The sequence below is a fragment of the Chanodichthys erythropterus genome, chromosome 14, assembly GCF_024489055.1.
Source record: "Chanodichthys erythropterus isolate Z2021 chromosome 14, ASM2448905v1, whole genome shotgun sequence".
NCBI lineage: Eukaryota > Metazoa > Chordata > Actinopteri > Cypriniformes > Xenocyprididae > Chanodichthys > Chanodichthys erythropterus.
In genome coordinates, this window is record NC_090234.1 from 1,206,943 (window position 1) to 1,229,110 (window position 22,168).

Below are 22,168 nucleotides of genomic sequence, written 5' to 3' on the forward strand. Positions count from 1 at the left end.
TCACTCTTAAACCTACCTATATCATTTTTACTCGCCCTTGTAGAATGACAGTGAACCTCTCTTACAAATACATAATATTTTAAAAGATACTTTGGAACCATTTTCTTTAATATCTTAAAAACCATTACTAGTTTTAAAATAATTACTCTTTTTTTTTTTCTACTTTTAAAAACTAAGTTTCCTATAATGTTCCTCTAACAAATGCATTCGTGAGTGTACTTTCAATATAACCCTACACAACTTATTTTGAGCAGTCTGCAATTTATTTTTTAATTTCTTTGAAATACTGCTATACCAAAAAATTGCAGCATAATCAAAGTGTGTCTGCACTAATGCACAAGCCAACATTTTTAAAGTTTCCGTATCTAAAAAACCTGCCTGTCTTGCTAAGAATTTTATTCAATTACAAATTTTTGAGTGAGCTAAAACAGCCACGCAGCCCTACTGTATGACAGTGAAAACAGGTAATGAGATAAATATATGGCTGAACAAAGCTTGAGTGAATACAGCTGTACAATGTTTTTATAATTAGCAAACCAAAAGCCTACAGCACACAAACGGCTCAAATCCAAACCACTGCAGGATAGTTCGGCTCTTTAAAGCCCTGGGTATACTTCGTTATTTTACTCGTACGCCAGTGTCGAACCGTCGAACACACAGCCTTGCGAAACACACTCCATTCGACTCAGGTGTTCTGTTTATCCAGTTTTTATTTGACTACCTTGGCATGGTTTCCACCTTGTGGATAGATTAATTAGTGCAAAAACAATTAAATGTGCATGTGTAAGTACAAGTATGTAGTTACAAAATTCAGAACACAATCAGAGATATATTTAAAAATATCCTTAGTCCTCCAAGGTTTATAATGGTTTGAATAGGGGGGGGCTGCATTTTAAAGCCCCCAAAAATGCATCCATCCATAATAAAAGGAATCTGTACAACTCCAGGGGGTTAATAAAGGCCTTCTGAAGCAAAGTGATGCATTTTTGTTAGAAATATTTAAAACTATAAATTCAAATAACTAGCTTCCGGCGGATGACGTATACATATACTGCACAACTCGACGTGCACTGAATGAGTAACCCGTGACGCGTCAGGACGCAGTGCAGGAGTATCGTAAGACGCCTCTCTCGGTGCAAACAAATAGAGCTGAGCAACAAAGTCAAGCTCCTCTTCTCTTATATCGAAATCCTCCAACATTTATCTGTAAAATTTCTCTTTTTGGATTCCTAATTCGTGACCGGTGTTTTGTTTTGCTCTCTCCTCTGCACTTCTGCGTTCATCATTTCGTCATGCGTCGGGTCAGAGGTCACTCTTCCACCGCAAACCGATGCGTACGGCCGTCTGCTGGAAGCTAGTTATTACAGTAAATAAAGTTTTAAATAGGGATATTTTTCTTATAAAAACACACTGCTTCACTTCAGAAGACCTTTATTAACCCCCTGGAGTCGTATGGATTACTTTTTTATGGATGGATGCATTATTTTTTTACTACAAAATGTGGCTCCCCATTCACTGCTATTATAAACCATCAGGTGAACTATCCCTTTAATGTAATCAACAGTCTTCACATGCAGAAAAACATCAACCTGAAATTTTCATCATTGAAGGAGTGAAAGAGACATGCAGAATGAAGAAGAAGAAGAAGTCCGCTTCATATGATAGAGTCCATTTTAATGTGACACTGGGTGAAGATGAGTGTGAGAACAGCCACACTGACGCTTATTCTCTTTACATGCAGCTGCTTTTGAAGCTAACAAAGAAAGACATCGAGAGACAAAACGTGAATTAAGATCCTATAAGAATCATAAAAATCTGCACATTTGAATACAGAAATGAAAATATGTCTGAAATGCCATAAACCTCCCAAAGGTTTTGCATTTCCACGGTGCTGCTGTCACATGTTTGCACAGAGAAAGAATCAGAACGGAGTCATCTGTTTGTGTCTGGTCTTAAGCGCAGAGCTCCAGCGTCCCATCATGCAGCTCTTCAGTGCGCTTCCTGTTCGTCTTGCACACGTCATCGCTCTGTACGTCAGTGACGGCGCCGTGTCGACTGAAGTCCTCCTCTGTGGAGTTGAAGCCGGAGTCTCCGCTGCCGTGTCGGCTGGGTGCGCTCGTGTCCTGATCCTCAGAGTTTAAGCTCTGGGCGTCCGTCACCGCGTCCATCTCGGCGCTGATCAGGTCCAGGTGTTCGCAGACAGAAATGGGAGAATCCGGAGGGAGCAGCTGCGGCTTCTCCGAGTCAGGCGACCACAGCTGGAGACACAGAGAGAGACGTCAGTCTTATTTGTTTTATTCAAGAGCAAGGCTCCGTTCACAGCTGGTTTAATGGGACATCATTCACTCATTGCTGCCTTTGCTCAGGAAGAGTATCCTCAGCCCTCTAAACATGACCTGAACATCGAAGCACCTTCTCAGGTACTCCTACATAATATTCCCGTCAGTTAGAGTATTTTGTGATCAACAGTATCAAATGCAGCACTCAGATCTGGTAAGTGTTGACAGCATCAGGATTTAGCTGAATATCATTTAATATCTTGATCAGTTCTGTCTCACTGCTGTGATGTGTTTGGAAACCAGACTGGAAGTTGTCCAAATAATCTTTTGAAAATAACCTTGTCTATGAAAGGGAGGTTTGTGATAGTCTGTAATTGTTCAAAACGGACTTATCCAGACTGCTCTTCTTTAGAAGAGGCCTGAAAAATCTTAAAAAATCTAAAAATTTAAGGAACTTGGGAAAATGCCAGACAGAACTGAGGCATCTCTAGCCGGTCAGATTCCAGACAACCTACACCTAAAAGTAAGGTCTGTCTAGCAGCGCCAAGTCCCATAACGTAAGTGTTTAGACACTGATTGTAGATGTCATAATGGATTTCTAGCATTGTTTTCAGCTTTGCTGCATTTTCTTCTCATGCATTGCACTGCTGTTGTGTTTCTCCACAGGGTCTCACTTGCTATAAGTTATCCTGATCTTAACAGGTGCAATTTCATCAATCATTGCACTGATTTTAGAGAAGTAGTCATAGAGAACAGTGGTGTCATGGAAATAGCACTCACGAAGAGAATGTTATTCTCGTTTATGTACCGCTTTTTGACTGGAAAATCTGGTGATAGGAAATGCTGACATGTCAAAGAAAATGCAGAAGTGATCGGCCCGCGCTACATCCTTTATAACAGTGTGGCACAATATTAATGAAAGCTTGTTAGCTTTAGTTATTTTAATAGTGTTAACCATTTTAATCACAAATCACTGGACAAGAATTGCACAAATAGTGTAGATAAAGAAACTTAGCATGTAATAGCATTGAAAAATGTCTCCCAGTTCATTTGTGAGTCCAAATATACACTATAGGGTTCAAATCTGGACTCTGACAGGCCAAACCTGAGCCTGATGGACCTGTTCTCAAGAGCAGAAGCAAAACATCTGATCGTCCCTCTTCAGATGAAAACTAAGTCTTTCTGTAATATTCTCCTGAACTCCACAGCATTAATGAGTTTAAGAAGCTCAGCAGCTGAACGGCTCTTCACACAACCACACTCTTCCTCCACCCTTCTCTGTGCTCGAGATGATTTTATTATTATACTTCTCCGCTCTGTTTCACTGTGTTTCGTCACTCCACACACGACTTCCCATATTCTGCCAAAAATGTCATTCTGTCTTTGATGTTTTTCTGAGATGGCTATTTTAGTAGTACATTTGCTTAAATCTGGCTAATTTATGGTTAAGACAATTAAAAGCTTAGTGTTGTTTGACCATTTTCTTTTGCTCAGGAGTGTAGATTTGATTCTGTGCTGTCCAGATCACTGAAACCATCATCAAACCCCGCCGGAGAAGCTCCGCTTGCACAGATGAAGGAATGTCAAGGTTACAGGATGAGGGATAGTGGGAACTCCCCTTCCTTCTCTACACTCCTGTCTTTGATAAATACTACAGTAAATCACCATATACCCTGTGTGTGTGTGTGTAAGACTGAAAACAGGACAGGATGTAGAGAGTGCAAAGTTATTATTCTCACTATATATACACACACTATATTGCCAAAAGTATTGGGACACTCCTCTAAATCACTGATTTCAGGTGTTCAATCACTTCATGGCCACAGGTGTATGAATCAAGCACTAGGCATGCAGACTGCTTCTGCACACATCTGTGAAAGAATGGGTCGCTCTCAGGAGCTCAGTGAACTCAAGCGTGGTACCGTGATAGGTTGGACCTGTGCAATAAGTGCATTTGTGAAATTTCCTCACTACTAAATATTCCACGGTCAACTGTTAGTGGTGTCATAAAGTGGAAGCAATTGGGAACAACAGCAACTCAGCCATGAAGTGGTCGGCCACGTAAAATCACAGGGTCAGCGCATGCTGAGGCTCACAGTGCTCAGACGTCACCAACTTTCTGCAGAGTCAATAGTTACAGACCTCCAAACTTCCTGTGTCCTTTAGATTAGCTCAAGAACAGAGCGTAGAGAGCTTCATGGAATGGGTTTCCATGTCCGAGCAGCTGATCCAAGCCTTACATCACCAATGCAATGCAAAGCGTGGGATGCAGTGGTGTAAAGCACACTGTCACTGGACTCTAGAGCAGTGAGACGTGTTCTCTGGAGTGACCAATCACGCTTCTCTGTCTCGCAATCTGATGGACGAGTCTGGGTTTGGTGGTTCCAGGAGAACGGTACTTGCCTGACTGCATTGTGTCGAGTGTGAAGTGTGGTGGAGGGGGATTATGGTGTGGGGTTGCTGTTCAGGGGTTGGGCTTGAACCCTTATGGTGCGTTCACACCGGACGCGAATGAAGCAGTAAGCACGAGTGATTTACATGTTAAGTCAATGCAAAGACGTGAACTGACATCCTGATTCGGGCGTTTGACGTGCTTTAACGTGTGATTCGCGCGAATCGTGCAAGTTGAAAAATCTGAACTTTGGCGAATATCCGCGCCGCATTAACCAATCAGGAGCTTGCTCTAGTAGTGACGTGACGTGGCGAGCTGAGGCAGAAATTCGAAACAACAATGGAGGACAAAATCGTCGTCGCTGTACATCTTCATACATTTAAAGAAACAGAAATAAAAAGGATTGTGTTTGAAAGAAAGTGAGGTCGGACAATCTGATAAGATCAATTGAGCTTATTCGCTGTAATTTACAATTATTTCCCCACTGACAAGTTGTGTTTATTCAGAGGAAGTGTGCAGAAAGCAGTGGGAGAGTCTGGGACACATAAAGGAGCGGGAGAGCCCCTCTCATGACGCGAATTCCCGTCTGTTGTGAAGGGATTTTCACGCGCAAATGAAGCGAGTAAACTCAAAATGTTCAAGCGTCCAACTACGCGCAAATAGCGCGATTTATTTGCCCAAGTCGCGTCTGGTGTGAACACAGCATTAGTTCCAGTGAAAGGAACTCTTAGTGCTTCAGCATACCAACACATTTTGGACAATTTCATGCTCCCAACTTTGTGGGAACCATTTGGGGATGATCCCTTCCTGTTCCAACATGACTGCGCTCCAGTGCACAAAGCAAGGTCCATAAAGACATGGATGAGCGAGTTTGGTGTGGAGGAACTTGACTGGCCTGCACAGAGTCCTGACCTCAACCCGACAGAACACCTTTAGGATGAATTAGAGCGGAGACTGTGAGCCAGACCTTCTCCAACATAACTGCCTGACCTCACAAATGTGCTTCTAGAAGAATGGTCAAATATTCCCATAAACACACTCCTAAACCTTGTGGAAAGCCTTCCCAGAAGAGTTGAAGCTGTTATAGATGCAAAGGGTGGGCCAACTCCATATTAAACCCTACGGATTAAGAATGGGATGTCATTATAGTTCATGTGCACGTAAAGGCAGGCTTCCCAAAACTTTTGGCAATATAGTGAATTTTGATTCATTATAAGGTAACAGTAATTCTATTAGATGAGAATCATATGGGATGATATTTCTTTGTTTGTGAATGTATATAAACCTTCAAGAAATAATTGAACAACCTGAAATTAATGTTTCTTGGATGTTTGAATTTCCTTCACCAGCTTCATGTACTGGGAATATCCGCCCATTCTTCCTCACAGAACAGTTCAGTCCAATTAAAAGATTTACTGGGGTATATTATTTACATATATAACTTATATATATTTGTTTTGTGATTTTTTTAAAAATGCATTTTAATGCATTCAAACGTTTGATGTCAATAAGATTTTTTTTATGTTTTTGAGTCTCTTTTGTTCATTAATTTGATCAAAAATACAGTAAAAACAGTAATATTGTGAAATATTATTATAATGTAAATCAGCTGTTTTCTATGTGAATATATAGTAAAGTGTAATTTATTCCTGTGATCAAAGCTGAATTTTCAGCATCATTACTCCAGTCTTCAGTGTCACATGATCCTTCAGAAATCATTCTAATATGATGATTTGCTGCTCAAAAAACATTTATGATTGTTATCAATGTTGAAAACGGTTTCATGTTTTTATGGTGACCAATATACATTTTATATTTCAGGATTCTTTCATGAATAGAAAGAGCAGCATTTATTTGAAACAGAAATATTTTGTAACATAAGAGCCTTTACTGTCACTTTTGATGGACTGAATGTGTCCTTCAGATATCTCTGGTTTCTGCAGGTGAAACTGGAAGTGGTTACGTGAACACCTGCTAGACCGGAAACCCCACAAACGCAACTGCAGCGTGAGCGGTGATAGACTGCTCTCGTCAACCAGAATCCATCCTGCTTTGAAGAGCTTGAGCATTTAAAGCAGCAGAAGACAAAACTGCAGTGCTTATGATAAACAATGTGATCGTCCGTCAGTGTGGATGCTAATATAGTTATCGTTATCATTCTTGGTTTAACCAGGTGTGAGAGCTGAGCGAGTTTCTAATGGTTTCTCTTAGGGGTCTGAAATCACTGAAATTACTACTAATTCAGAAGTTCAGATGTTTTGTCCTCCTGTTTTCATTTAGAAGGTTGTAACATGAAAAAGCGACTTCCAGGCTGTAATGTTACACAACTCATTCACCGGTGAAGAAAGCACAGCAGAGGCCTTCGTATTCTCAGGACTTTCTATAACTACGCTGTCAGAAGCCAGAGATGGCTTTCCTCAGGACATTTGTGTATGAAACACCACAATCTGTTCTAACGTTGACTGGATCAGGGTGAATATTCTGCTTGTTTTATATTGTGCATGCTCTCTGTTTATGTGTGTATTGTATAAGTAAGTTGTGTTTATAGGTGGATATTACACTACTATTAAACTGCATTGTTGCAGTGATCTATGCACACATGCTTTTCATTCCTTTTTATATTCATTTCTCTTTTAAATCTAACTATTCTAATCTTAGAGTCAGTTAGAAAGATTTTATCCATGACTAAAATTATAATTTCAGCTATTGTTACTATTGTTCATTATTAAAGCTGAGGTATGAGATGTTGTCCTCTATGAGACAGATCAGATGGATTCTGTAGACTGAGCACCTGCCACGACTCTAAATCTGCTGAAAATATCTGCATATCAATAAGCATATTTATGATTCCCATGATTCTGACTGCTCCGTCACATCAAATAATTCCCACTCAATGGGTGACCCAACACCTGTGCAGAGACACCGCCGACCACTGCCAGGACTTCAGACGTAATTACTGCTTTAATGAGCTCTTTGTTTCTGCCTAAAATTAATACGACATCAGCTAACTGCATGATTTGTTACATTTATAGTGTTTCATCAAATCTATTAATACACATTTTCTATGATGTCTGATAACCGAATGGCATATACTCCATAAATTAAGTGCATTTTTACAACAGATACCTGTTCTAACTTATTAATATGAAAAAATCTACATGGAATATATATATGAGGCCATCTATAGGGGATATATATATAGGGCCATCTATAGGGGCTGTCTACATGGGATATATATGGGGGCCATCTATAGGGGATATATATATAGGGCCATCTATAGGGGCTGTCTACATGGGATATATATGGGGGCCATCTATAGGGGATATATATATATAGGGCCATCTATAGGGGCTGTCTACATAAGATTATATATATATATATATCTTATGTAGACAGCCCCTATAGATGGCCCTATATATATATCCCCTATAGATGGCCTCATATATATATTCCATGTAGATTTTTTCATATTAATAAGTTAGAACAGGTATCTGTTGTAAAAATGCACTTAATTTATGTTTTTAACAGAAAGGCTTCTCTGTAAACACTGTCTTTTGTCTTAATTTCTGGAGAAACCTGATAAATGTATTCTGACAAACAGTTCATCTCTGCAGAACTACGAACTGACATCTTTAATCAAAGGTCACTGAAACTTTATGATATCATACTGTTTTAAAGCATGTAAGGAAGTATAAATGTTTTGTACCTCCTGAATGTGAGCCGGGAGTTGAACGTTTGGGTAGAAGATGCTCTTTAAGGACTTCAACACCTTGTAAAAGCAAAACCACACCAGCAGCCCCAGCAGGAAGCACAGCACCAGTGACAACAGGAAGTACAGAAATATCTGCCAGTACGGAGTCTGTCCTGAAATCACACACAGCATTCAATCTGTATGTCACACATTCATCTATCTGGCTGGACCAGCCATGACATCCGAAGCATAGAATCTGCCTTATGTGACATGATCCATAAATTATGGGTTATAAATGTCTGTTGTGGTTACTCTGCCTTTTGTGTTACTAGAGCAACTTATCTACTTTTTATTTCTATGGCTTTATGTTTCAGAAACACCCAACACTTAAGTGTGGGTTGTTCATTAACCTATTATTGAAGCATAAGGATAATACACACAGTGAAACATCACTCATAAATGACACATGAAATCTTATCAGACATATAAAGCTATTAACAACCATATGACTCTTCTTACTGATCTCACTGGAAAGTAGACTGAACTCTCTGTGTGTGTGTGTGTGTGTGTGTGTGTGTGTGTGTGTGTGTGTGTGTGTGTGTGTGTGTGTGTGTGTGTGTGTGTGTGTGTGTGTGTGTGTGTGTGTGTGTGTGTGTGTGTAGGTGTGTGTGTGTAGGTGTGTGTGTGTGTGTGCGCGCTGACCTTCAGTGCGTGTGCAGTGTGTATCACTGAAGACGCTTGTCTTGTTGTAGAAGTCACAGCAGCTCTGAACTCTCACGCAGTACCATGTTGATCCATCCAGCTCAGACAGCGTCACCACATTATTCTTCGTCTTTAAGACTTCAGCCTTCTGCAGTCACAAGAAGAGAGGGAAAGTTTTAGTTGTAGCACAAACGCTATACTTCACTCAGCAGTACATTTAATACAGTCATGTTGCATTTGAAGAGTCACAAAAATAAGCTCAATAAAAAAATTAAAAAAATAAATGTAAACCTTTCTGCAACAAGTACCAACATTTGATCTCATCTCTACTCTAAATAACACACCGAGTTCCTGCCGACAGACAGCAGAAGGTTCTGCGTGGAAATACTGGAGTCATTAAAAGGTTATTTGACCTGTTATTTGACTTAAAAAATAACCTAAAATCTTGATTAAAAATGTAAGAAAACAGGAGGGAAAAAAGCCTTTATAACCCTCTTTTGATTGTTTAATTTCTTGACCATGCCCTCCGGGGCTGAAAAATGCTGGGGCTGTTCCAGAGGTTGATGGAGACAGTGTTGGGTAAGCAAAGAGGAAATGTGTGCTTCGTCTACATAGGTGACATGATTGTCTACTCCTCAGGCCAATAACAACACTTGAAAGATCTCGAAGCTGTCTTTCAGAAACTGAAGGAGGCTAATATTATAAATCTCAACAAATGCCACTTCATGAAAGCAGAGCTGAAGTTTTTAGGACATGTTGTGTCCAAGGAGGGACTAAAAGTCGACTCCGACAAGATCACTGCCATCAGTAAGTACCCAACCCTGCAAAACCTGTAGGAACTTCAGAGATTCCTGGGTTTGGTTGGGTGGTACCACAAATTTATCCCCAACTTCGCTGAACTGGCCGCCCCATTGAACCACCTTAAGAGGAAAGGGGTGGACTGGACATGGAACAAAGAATCCCAGTTAAGCTTTGAGTCTCAAACATGTTCTTCAACAAGCCCCTACATTAGTTCAACCTGATCTGTCACAAACCTTCCAGGTCCAGATAGATGCTAGCTCTATTGGCCTGGAAGCAGTTCTAACTCAGAACATCTGTAGAGAAGAAAAGGTGATCACATATGCCTTGAGGGGACCTAGGGGAGCAGAGGTGAATTATTCAACCTCACAAAAAGAGTGCCTTGCAGTGGTATGGACTGTCAAAATGTGGCACCACTAACTGGAAGGAGTACCCTTTGTGGTGTGTACGGACCATGCTGCTTTGACCTGGGCCTTTAATTCCCCCAGGACTACCTCTCGGCTGACGAGGTAGACCTTAAGGCTCCAGTGGTTTCAATTCCAGGCACAGTACCAGAATAGTAGGATGAATGTAGTGCCTGATGTCTGATGTCAAAAGCTCAACATTACCTTGGTGCTCAACAATACTCCTTAGTGATGTATGCTGACGAAAAATCATCCCATTGAAATTTGGATATTCCATTAACCATGAAATATTAAAAGCCCAGAGTGAGAATGTTGAGGTGAGTGAGTTAAAGGGGAGGCTCGAAATCATGGATGATGTCAACCGCATTAGATGGGAAATCTAGAAAGAGGTGTTGTCCCTGTGCTGCATGCACAAAGTACCAGCTTGTCATGCCCAAGAGTCTAACCACAACCATTATCAGTTACTTCCACAACAGTCCAATGGGACTACTGAAGACCCTTCTGAAAATCCTAGAGGTCACCTGGTGGCCTGAGGTGCGCAAAGACATATCGAAGTATGTGAAGGAATGCATGGTCTGCCAGAAATACAAACCAAGTAACCCAGTTCCTCCAGTCCACGAAAGTAGAGGAGCCTGGGTACATGTTAGGGGTAGACCTTATGGGGCCCCTTCCCAAAGGTAAAAAGGGAAATGTGCATCTTCTGGTAGTAGCCAATTATTTCACCAAATGGGTAGAGCTCTTTCCCATCAGAGACAGCACGACTCGCCGCATCTGTACGATTTTGCAAGAGGAGGTGTTTACAAGGTGGGGAGTTTCAAAATTCCTTCTCAGAACAGACCGCAGACCCCAATTTCTAAGCCAGCTGATGGAGGATCTGTGTAAGAGATGGGGAATAACAAGGAAGCTCAACACCAGCTACTCCCTCAAACAAATCTCTCAGAGGCAACAGAACAATCAAGACCATGATTGCATCCTTTGTAGGTGGCTGGCTGAATTTTGTGCTATTAACACTGCTCCCAATGAACTAGCACTGGGTAGGGAGTTGCTAGAACAACTTGCTGCTCATCCTCCAAATCCAGGAAAATCAGGATATTCCCTTACAGAACAACAACAACAAAAACTTCCACAGGATGTTCTAAAGGCAAAGAGGAAAGCACATACCAAACAGGCCAGGTATTATAATGCCCAATGGAAATTTGTGTGGTTCCAAAAGAGAGACCTTGTATAGGTCTGTGCTCATCCTGTGTTGAAAGCCGATGATTTCTTTTTTTATTGAAACTAGGCCCTAAATGGGAGGGCCCTGTGAAGATAAAGAAAAAGCTTGGGCCAGTGAATTATCTTGTTGAATGTGGTTCTGGGGAAAAGGTGAAAAGTTTATCAAAGGGTCAACAGTTTGTGTTTTGTTTGGTATTACCTTATAGCAAATGAGTAAAAGGGAGTGATACAACCAAACTCTCCCTGTGATAATGACAACCCTTTCATAAGGAGTTGCAGATGTTATATAGTAGCCCCAAACAGCCACGCTCCAAACCAATGCTATAGGTTAACAGATCTGAGCAGACCACTCTTAATGTTTAGATGTGTGAGTCTGGAATGTTTAGAGTCTGGGAGGTTTAATGTTTACACTTTTGGGGAAGATAAACCCATGAATGTCATACTAATAGTAGTCTTTGAACAAACTGGGTTAAGAAAATGTATTTTACCATAAAAAATTCTTGCAGTTTAGTAGATAAATTAAACATATTTATGTTATTTTAAGTCATATTAAGTTATCTATTTTTTTATTCATTTTACATTTTTCAAAATCCCAAAACGAACATGTTGGATTTACGTTAGACCCGACTGTGCTGGCTCTCTAGACCGTGAAAAGGCAAACTGGTTCTTAGAAGAAGAATTGAACCAACCAATTGAACCAACTCCGAACCAGCAATAGCACTAGCTCTGAACTAACACCCGGTTCATGCTGGTGGAAAATGGGTATTAGAGGCTTGAAAAAAGGACATCCCAAATGTCGCAACATATTCAGACTTTTGAACCAGTGTTTGTGGAAATAGTTCTAAAGTACTTTAAGAGGGAAGAATCTAGTTAGAGATTAGAAGCCAAAATCTTTCTAAAGGATGTGGTCATCATAATATTAAAAGCACTTCTGGATTCCTTCAGTCTCAGAAATGTTGCTGACGTTACAGATTTTACTAGTCCACACTACATGCTGCATTCAGACACTATCTAGGCCAGGAGTTCTCAACTCTTGCCCCCGGAGGACCACTGTCCAGCAGAGTTTAGCTCCAACCCGAATCAAACACACCTGACCCAGCTAATCAAGGTCTTCAGACTACTACAATGTCACAGGCAGATGGATTTGATCAGGGTTGGACCTAAACACTACAGGAAAGAGTTGAGAACTGCTGATGGAAATCTGAGCAGGTCATTCACGCACAGATACCTTATAGTCTTCAGGCTTCTTCCAGTACTGGATGAGGTAATGCATGTCTTGAACCAGCGTTTTCATGGACTCGTTGGTGCTGCTCAGAGAGTCAGCGATGACGATCTCTATATCTCCTTTAACAGAGGTCAGCTTCACACTGGACGGAGGACCTAAATCAGCTACAGAGGAGAAGGAAAGAGCTGTGGTCACACCGCAGAATCAAGAGCCAATGCCAGGAAAAGACAGAGCAGTTCATCACCATCTTTATCAGGGCAGAAACTGATGTTGGTCCAGCTGGAGAACCACTGTGCTGTGTTGGCCCGCACACGCAGATAATATATGCCCCAGTAATTCAGTCCAGCATCAGTGAAATCACAGTGACGCTCTGAAACATCAGCGCACACCGTCCTCCATTTCTGCTTATGAGCTGCCTTACGGGATTGAAACGCCCTGTTGGAGGAAAAGATGCCATGAGTGCACTTGATTTGTCATGTGAAGTACAACAGCAGAGGAATCAATTCAGTCATCGGACCCTGATTTCTGTATGTTGCCTAAGGGAAACTACTGAATGTCTTCCATTTGGATTTGATGAAAGCATTAAAGGATTAGTTCACTTTCAAATGAAAATTACCCCATGATTTACTCATCCTCAAGCCAACCTAGGTGTATGACTTTCTTCTTTCAGACGAACACAATCAGAGTTATATTAATAATCACCCTGATGCTCCTAAGCTTTATAATGGCAGTGCATGGAAACCACCTGTATGAAGCTCAAGAAAGTGCATCTATCCATCATAAACGTACTCCACACAGCTCCGGGGGTTAATACGGACTGCCTTCTGTATTCAACTTAGGAAGAAAGTGTAATTCCTCTCGCAGTTCAAAACAACTTCAGGTTCAGTTTCGCAAGTTTAATATGGAAGGTGGTCTGGCAGAAGCTAGTTACAAACCCGATTCCAAAAAAGTTGGGACACTGTACAAATTGTGAATAAAAAAGGAATGCATTAATTTACAAATCTCATAAACGTATATTTTATTCACAATAGAATATAGATAACATATCAAATGTTGAAAGTGAGACATTTTAAAATGTCATGCCAAATATTGGCTCATTTTGGATTTCATGAGAGCTACACATTCCAAAAAAGTTGGGACAGGTAGCAATAAGAGGCCGGAAAAGTTAAATGTACATATAAAGGAACAGCTGGAGGACCAATTTGCAACTTATTAGGTCAATTGGCAACATGATTGGGTATAAAAAGAACCTCTCAGAGTGGCAGTGTCTCTCAGAAGTCAAGATGGGCAGAGGATCACCAATTCCCCCAATGCTGCGGCCAAAAATAGTGGAGCAATATCAGAAAGGAGTTTCTCAGAGAAAAACTGCAAAGAGTTTGAAGTTATCATCATCTAAAGTGCATAATATCATCCAAAGATTCAGAGAATCTGGAACAACACTGTGCGTAAGGGTCAAGGCTAGAAAACCATACTGGATGCCCGTGATCTTCGGGCCCTTAGACGGCACTGCATCACATACAGGAATGATACTGTAATGGAAATCACATACTTCCAGAAAACATTGTCGGTGAACACAATCCACCGTACCATTCGCCGTTGCCGGCTAAAACTCTATAGGTCAAAATAGAAGCCGTATCTAAACATGATCCAGAAGCGCAGGTGTTTTCTCTGGGCCAAGGCTCATTTAAAATGGACTGTGGCAAAGTGGAAAACTGTTCTGTGGTCAGACGAATCAAAGTTTGAAGTTCTTTTTGGAAAACTGGGACGCCATGTCATCCGGACTAAAGAGGACGAGGACAACCCAAGTTGTTATCAGCGCTCAGTTCAGAAGCCTGCATCTCTGATGGTATGGGGTTGCATGAGTGCGTGTGGCATGGGCAGCTTACACATCTGGAAAGGCACCATCAATGCTGAAAGGTATATCCAAGTTCTAGAACAACATATGCTCCCATCCAGACGTCGTCTCTTTCAGGAAAGACCTTGCATTTTCCAACATGACAATGCCAGACCACATACTGCATCAATTACAACATCATGGCTGTGTAGGAGGAGGATCCGGGTACTGAAATGGCCAGCCTGCAGTCCAGATCTTTCACCCATAGAAAACATTTGACGCACCATAAAGAGGAAGATGTGACAAAGAAGATCTAAGACAGTTGAGCAACTAGAAGCCTGCATTAGACAAGAATGGGACAACATTCCTATTCCTAAACATGAGCAACTTGTCTCCTCAGTCCCCAGACGTTTGCAGACTGTTATAAAAAGAAGAGGGGATGCCACACAGTGGTAAACATGGCCTTGTCCCAACTTTTTTGAGATGTGTTGAAATTTAAAATCAACTTATTTTCCCCTTAAAATGATACATTTTCTCAGTTTAAACATTTGATATGTCATCTATGTTGTATTCTGAATAAAATATTGAAATTTGAAACTTCCACATCATTGCATTCTGTTTTTATTCACAATTTGTACAGTGTCCCAACTTTTTTGGAACGGGGTTTGTACTTTACTTTATAACATGTTAAATATGGATATTTTTCTTACACAAATGCTTTGCTTCGCTTCAGAAGGCCTTTATTAACCCCCTGGAGCCATGTGGAGCACATATTTATGATGCATAGATGCACTTTCTTGAGATTTATAGAGGTGGTTTCCATGTACTGCCATTATAAAGCTTAGGAGCATATTAATATAAATATGATTGTATTCGTCTAAAAGAAGAAAGTCTTATTCACATTGGATGGCTTGAGGGCAAGTAAATAATGGGGTAATTTTCATTTTAAAATGAACTAATCCTTTAACATGTCCATCCCAAGGTTTACTTGCTTCTGTGTCTGTTGAGCCCCTATTTTTTTTATATAATTTACATACAATAAACAGTATAATGCATTTGAATTTGGTATCATTAATAGTATGTGGCTGGATGACATCTGTTCCCATGAATTTGACTGTATGTATCAGTCTGAAGAGGACCAGCTTCATGGTTTGTGTGCCTGCAGGCCACTATTCTTTACAAAGCTGCTGTGGAATAATATGCATTATAAAAAGAGCAATGCAAATGAATCCAACTGAACAGAACTTTGAAATGAAAATGAAAAACGAAGCCAATGAGCTTCAATGAAGTCTAAGCAGAATTCAGCACATTTCAATTGTAATGCAAAAATTACATACTACAAAAACAATCCTATATTACATGATCTTATGAGTAAAAGCAGATGTGAAAGATAGAGCGGTTCTTACGAGAGATACTGTGCAGTGAAGGTAAGCGTCCCGTTCACAGCCGTCTGCTGATCATCAGCGCAGTCCCAATGCAGAACATACTGTGTGTTGAGAGTCTGAAGAGAGAGATTCTGAGGACAGCTCAAATCTCCAAGAGCTGTGACTGACACACACACACACACACACACACACACACACACACACACACTCGTTTAATTAGGGTAGCAAACAGGTTAAATATAAACCTGGATATATCTGGATCCTTAATAAAGTTACTGTATAGGAGAGCTTGAAAAGAGTTCAGGAATGCTATAGCCGGACGAAATTATTTAAACAGAATGACTGGGGGAAATACTATTTATTGTGTCTTCTGGGAAACATGTAACTATCTTATGTAGCTTCTGAAAAATATGACCTTTTATCACAATAATGACAATAATTCACACATCATCCAAAAATCAAGTTTTCACCCCCTAGCTGTTATCGTGTTTCCCTCGAGCATCAGTAAATGTTTGAGGCTTCTGTTATAGTCATGTGTGTGTGTCTCAGTCCTCCTCGGTGTAAAAGAAGCTTCTCGACGTCATACAGTCACACTCAAATATGCAGAACACACAAGATTTTCCTGAAGAACAGTGTTTAACTGCTCAGAACAAACAAGAGACTGATGAACAACTATCAGAATCACTGATCATCCAGTTAACAACAGTGTTAAGAAAAGCTACGCGTGAACCTTTGAACGGGCTCAGGTTTATAAATCCAGCTATTATTTGTTCTTGTGGACTTGTTATGTGAAATAGCTGATACAGGGCTGGATTCAATAAAAAGATGACACACACTTGTTATAATCCCTCCTAAAATGATTAATATTTAGCAGATTCTGCCAGGTGTGTGTAAACTTCTGAGCACAACTCTAAGCATTTCTCTGTGGTGAAGTGTGCATCGTAGATTCTCATGGCCATTTATAGGGGTCTAGATGAAATTCCCATTTGAAATACTGCAAGCTTTGGCCAGCCATAACAAGACTTCAGCTGAACAGTTACAGGCGAGCAGGAGGTTAAGAAACAAAATTCACAAAGGAAAGAGAACAAGCTAAAAGGACAGAGGTAACTAGAATGTGCAGATATATTTTTCTATAAATGACCCACTTTCATTTGGCATCTCAGGCATAATCTGAAGTCTTTGTGACTTCATTCTTTACTATTATAGTGAATTTAACCTGCAGTAACTTCAGTGTTTTGGGTTGATCCGTCTCAATGGTATTTGCATGATCATTTCTTTGCATTAGCATTGCAAAACCAGCAGTGTTTACTTTCAGCTGGTTTAACCACAGCAGCCATCTTGTTTCATGGTTTGGTTAAACATAAACCTCAGTATCTCGCTCTGGATCATCTCAAAGGTCCTTGAACAGAAACCTTCATCTAAATCTCCATTTTTAAGCATGTCCTGAAATGTTTTTATTGTACATTCAAGTTAGTTACACTTAATGTTGACACATTTTTCAGATTAAATAACTGAACATTACTTACACTATCAAGAAAACTTTGACCAATACTGTATTTTCACATAAACACAGTATTTAATCTTCTGTTTATTAAAAAAAGTATATTTCTCATCAGATTGGTGTGTTTGAATCTTTTTTTACAATTTTAAAATAACTAAGAATGCAGTACAAATGTCATATTTGTGTAGGTGTATTTGACTGATATTCAGCTGTTCTGTTAATAGTCCACTTATTTTCAGCTCATCCGTCACTCAGAAACGCTGCAGGTGTCAGACGTGGAGATCTACAATTTAACTCTTTCCCTGACAGTGCTAAGACCCCCTGTAGTCAATCATTTTATCCTTATAATGCATTTTTCCTGTGAAAAAAAATATTCATGCCTTAAAATAGCTTGAATGTAACTCTTCACTCTTGATTAATGTAGTATATGTGGATCTATGAATATGCTAATTAGCCCCGCCTCCACTCACTGACACCAGCTCAGAGATCCACTCGGTAAACACTGCACAATGGTATCGCTCGCTACAATGTCAGACACATGACGTAATTAATATGGCTAGCCTTTTGCTTGACGATCACAGCTAATAATGTGTTGCTAATGTTACACAAACCATGTTCCTGTTTTTCATGTCAGAGTCAGACAGCTGCCTTCTAACAATCAGCAGAAACGCTTTGAACAGTTCCTCATAACATCTATATCATTACACACCCGCTAGGCCTACATTGCTAAATCTACCCGATTGTTCCTATCAGCAGAAAATATAGCAGGATAACGTGGCTTCTGTTGAGACTGGCTTCAGAGCGGTCATAGTTAATGACATGTTAAAGCTCAGGATGAATGAATTTGCACATGGTTTGTCATGGTAAAATCACCACATTGACATAGAAACAACATGAAACACTTGATTTTCACCACAGGGGGTCTTTTAAGAAAGTTTATAGCCAGCGCCAGCATTTCTGATCATTTTCACAAAACTTTCATGGCCCCAGAATACTTTGTTGTAACAATATCTAAACATACAATATACTGTATTGAAAGAAAAATCAACACTTGACTGTGGGTAAGTTTGATAAAAAAGCAACATTCTGAACAAAAGGCTGAGAAAATGGAGTACAATGAGCATAAGCAATGCTTCTGTCGCTTGTTTCTGCTTCTTCTTCATCTGTGTTTTGATCAGGAGATTCTGTACTCTTTCAGAAGGTGTAATAGCGCCCCCTACCATATAACAGTTCCATCAATGGCGGGGAAAGAGTTAATGTGACAGCGGTGATATCAAGAGGGCGAGTTTTTACTTTTTCATTCTTCCCATTAACACCATTATTTATCATGCAGAACGCGCATAAAGGCAGGAGGCGGGGTTTATCATGAACAGCCAATTGTAACGCACTGCCTGTGGAGGCACTGCCTCCTCTTGATATCCGTCCCACATGACTTCTGCTGTTAAAGTACATCATGATACATACTTGGCTTGTTAAATATATGCAACATTTCAGCCATAAATAAATGATAAATGTTAGAATATGTTCATTACCTGTTTAGTGATGTATGTTAATGCTGAAATATAATAAAATAACGGTTTGTATTTTTATGCGAGTTTGCTCACGTGATTTGAGTAACAGGCTTCAGAATCGATGCTCCCTGGTTTCCAGTGTGTATTTTGGGACTTTTTAGGGAACTTCTCAGTGCCCTGGGCTGCGTTCCACTTCACTTTTAGACAGGCACTCGTGAACGTCCCGAGCACTTCCCCTCAGTGTGTTCCCCGCCGCGCTCCACTGCATGAAGGGGATGAGGAAAGACTCTCGTCCCCTCGCTTTTGACAGAAGGAGTGAGTCTACTCTGCTGTACACTTCAAGCTGCTGTATATCCCACAATTCAACTTGATTGTGATGTCACAGCAGATCGCGCTTAACTGTAGTGTACAATATATTAATTATTTTGATCACATAATAATGTACATTAATTTTGTTGAGATTTAACTGCGTAACGTGCAGTGACGCACATCCAGTCCACGAGACGGAGGGAAGTTAGCGAGTGAAGGGAGTGGAACACAGCCGACTCCCTGATCAGTGCCTGACTACTGAACTAGAGATTGAGACGCACCCTGAGACTTGTTCCTTAGTTTATCCGGATTATTCAGGGTTCCAGTTTTAGGCTGAGTTTATAATGGCAGGGATTGGAGGATTGTGTGAACTGAAACATCTTTTTGGGGAAATTAACCAATTCTTTAGGTGTTTTGTTCATCATATTTATTTACATATAACGGCAACAGAATTTTTAAAATTCGTCCATTTCCTAACAAAAGCACATGAGGGTGTGTCATGTGACCCTAACCCTCGATCTGGTGGGTTTGAGAACTGGGTCGGGCTGCAGATCTTTCTTAAGGTGTTCGTCCTTAAGTCAAGTCAAGTCAAATTTATTTATATAGCGCTTTTACAATTGGTAATTGTTTCAAAGCAGCTTTACATATTAGAAGCACAGAAAAAAGGGAAGTGGTTAAAAATAAGCTGTACAAGCAAGCGTGGTAATATGTAACATATACAAGATGGTGCTACATTAAGCCAATGTCGGCTGACTTCCAGGGGTGGAAAAAAACCCCTAGGAGAAAAACCCAGCGTGCTAGCACTGGGAAAAAAGTCCTAGGAGGGAAAAAACCCCTTGGAAGATATATATAATATATGTAAATAAGTTTGGTTTGAGTTATTTGATGCTATAAAAACGGGGGTGAGACGTCATGATTGACAGCTGAGATTGAGTGAAGCAATCACTGAGGCACCAAAAGACTTTTTTCTGGATCTGCTCGAGGTGATTGGAGCTTTAACTTCAATTCCTACATCTCCACAGCTGTTTATTTCACACCGACATAATGAGTCGTTGTGAGTTTGGGTGAGACATTGATATCGCGGCTCCACTTCACACTCACTACAGCACTGACTCCATACTGACACGCTGCTTCAGTTACTACAGTGGAAGAGAGTGAAGGTGTGTCGTCCATCTTCTTTTAGTCTATGGATGGGAAGCACAGCGGCGCACTGAAGGACGGGTCCGTGTTGAAGAGCCGCTAACTAAGTAATCTCTTCATATAATGCTCTCTCTCTTAAAATCTAAGCGAGTGTAAATGTCAGCATGATCACATACACTGTCAGAAAATAAAATACATAATTGTACCTTTAGGGGTACAATGACTTGTCACCGGGGCTGTGCCCTCAAGGGTACAGCTTTTGTACCCTTGGCATATGCTTGGGAACATATATGTACCTTGAGGTCCAATAATAAGCCCTATGGGGTACATTGGTGTAGATTGTACCTTGGGGGACAGAAAGGGACTCCTACTGTACCCCTATTTCTGACAGTGTATGTCTAAAGAACTGAAGTCTGTCGGGTAAAACACAAGCTTATTGGTGCAGTTCAGTCGGTCAGACATTTTATTCCAATCATTACTCCTGATTGAAAGCTTCCGTAAATATCCAGTTTGTACGCAGAGATGTGCTTCAACTAAGTTTAATGGTGCAACACAACGCAAAAAAATATTTAGTAGTGCTTAAGTTGTAACATTTGCCCATGTAGGTCAAAATGAGGCTGTGTTGTAACTTCTGCACAGCTGGTGAAACCGGATGCTGCAGGTCACATGACCACAACATCAGGCTGTGGGTCCAAACTGTGTTCATACTACAGAATATACTTGTCTAACAGTCACAATCTCACTCCTGCTCAATGAGAGAACGATCTGTGCTCAAACATCTACTGTAGTTTCATCATTATTATAATATTCATCAACAGTCTGACAGCTCCTCTCTTCTGTGACCGTTGAGTGAGTTCACACTACTAATACACTACTGAAAATGATTTAGAATAGGGCTCAAGCGAATTGGGACACACCTCCACTTATCTTTAAAACACACACACAGAGAGAAAGAGAAAGAGAGAGAGATAGAGAGAGAAAGGCGTAAACAAGACCTACACCGTGACAACATTACAACAACAACAACACACATGAAACACACACCATTTTCCAGAGAGGAACACAGATGATCAGTCACTCACCCACTGACAGTGAGAGCAGCAGACAGAAGCAGCGCAGCGCCTTCATGTTCACATCAATCCTCACATCTCTTCACTGTGTGTCTCACACTCTCAGCTTCTCTCGGTTCCGCCACACTCACATGGAGACAATGCGGAACTGACGTCACATCGAGCAGCGTCACGAGGTGTTCTGAAACAACAAGCGCACTCGAGGGTGTGTCAGTAAAGCTTCCCCATCAGCGCCATCTAGTGCTCGAGGGAAGTGTGTGAGGACAGATCCCCAGCAGTGGCTCTGCGCATGCGTGCTCTACTATGGCAAGCCGCTTCAGCATTAATGCACATGATTCTACAGCGAGAAAATAACGAGAAATCATTAATTACATGCGTTTCACTGGAGAAATAAACATGCAATAGATAATCTGAATTATAATAAAACAACAAACCTACATAAATATTAACCTAGAGAATTTCTATAGATGTCAGATAAATATGTTTATATACGAACACAAGAAGAAAAGAATAACACACTGAGTTAGGCCTACATTATTTAACTCTCATTATTTAACCTTCTTCTGAGGTTTAGACTCGTATTTCATGTTGTGTTTATTTAAAATTGGTTATAAATGAGGCTCTTGAGAGCTTTTCTGGACACACCGGCTCAAACTGCGGCACACTCGAGTGAAACGGCCGACCTCAAGATTTGAGCTTCATTATAATTTAC

General features: G+C 40.5%; 1 protein-coding gene across 2 annotated transcripts; it reads right to left on the reverse strand.

Annotated features, from left to right (window-relative positions):
* Nucleotides 1-203: 203 nt before the first annotated feature.
* Nucleotides 204-21,615, reverse strand: LOC137036386 (interferon alpha/beta receptor 1a-like). Of its 2 annotated transcripts, none has more exons than XM_067410544.1 (7): nt 21,469-21,610; nt 15,947-16,082; nt 12,951-13,141; nt 12,710-12,870; nt 9,065-9,212; nt 8,378-8,535; nt 204-2,258 (listed from the first exon to the last, which is right to left on the reverse strand). In XM_067410544.1, exons 1-7 carry the CDS (start codon nt 21,512-21,514, stop codon nt 1,953-1,955), a joined length of 1,146 nt encoding a protein of 381 aa, XP_067266645.1. In that variant the 5' UTR covers nt 21,515-21,610; the 3' UTR covers nt 204-1,952. The 2 variants fall into 2 exon arrangements, with proteins under 2 accessions (XP_067266645.1, XP_067266644.1); XM_067410543.1 differs by having other exon boundaries at nt 340-2,258; nt 15,947-16,088; nt 21,469-21,615.
* Nucleotides 21,616-22,168: the final 553 nt, after the last annotated feature.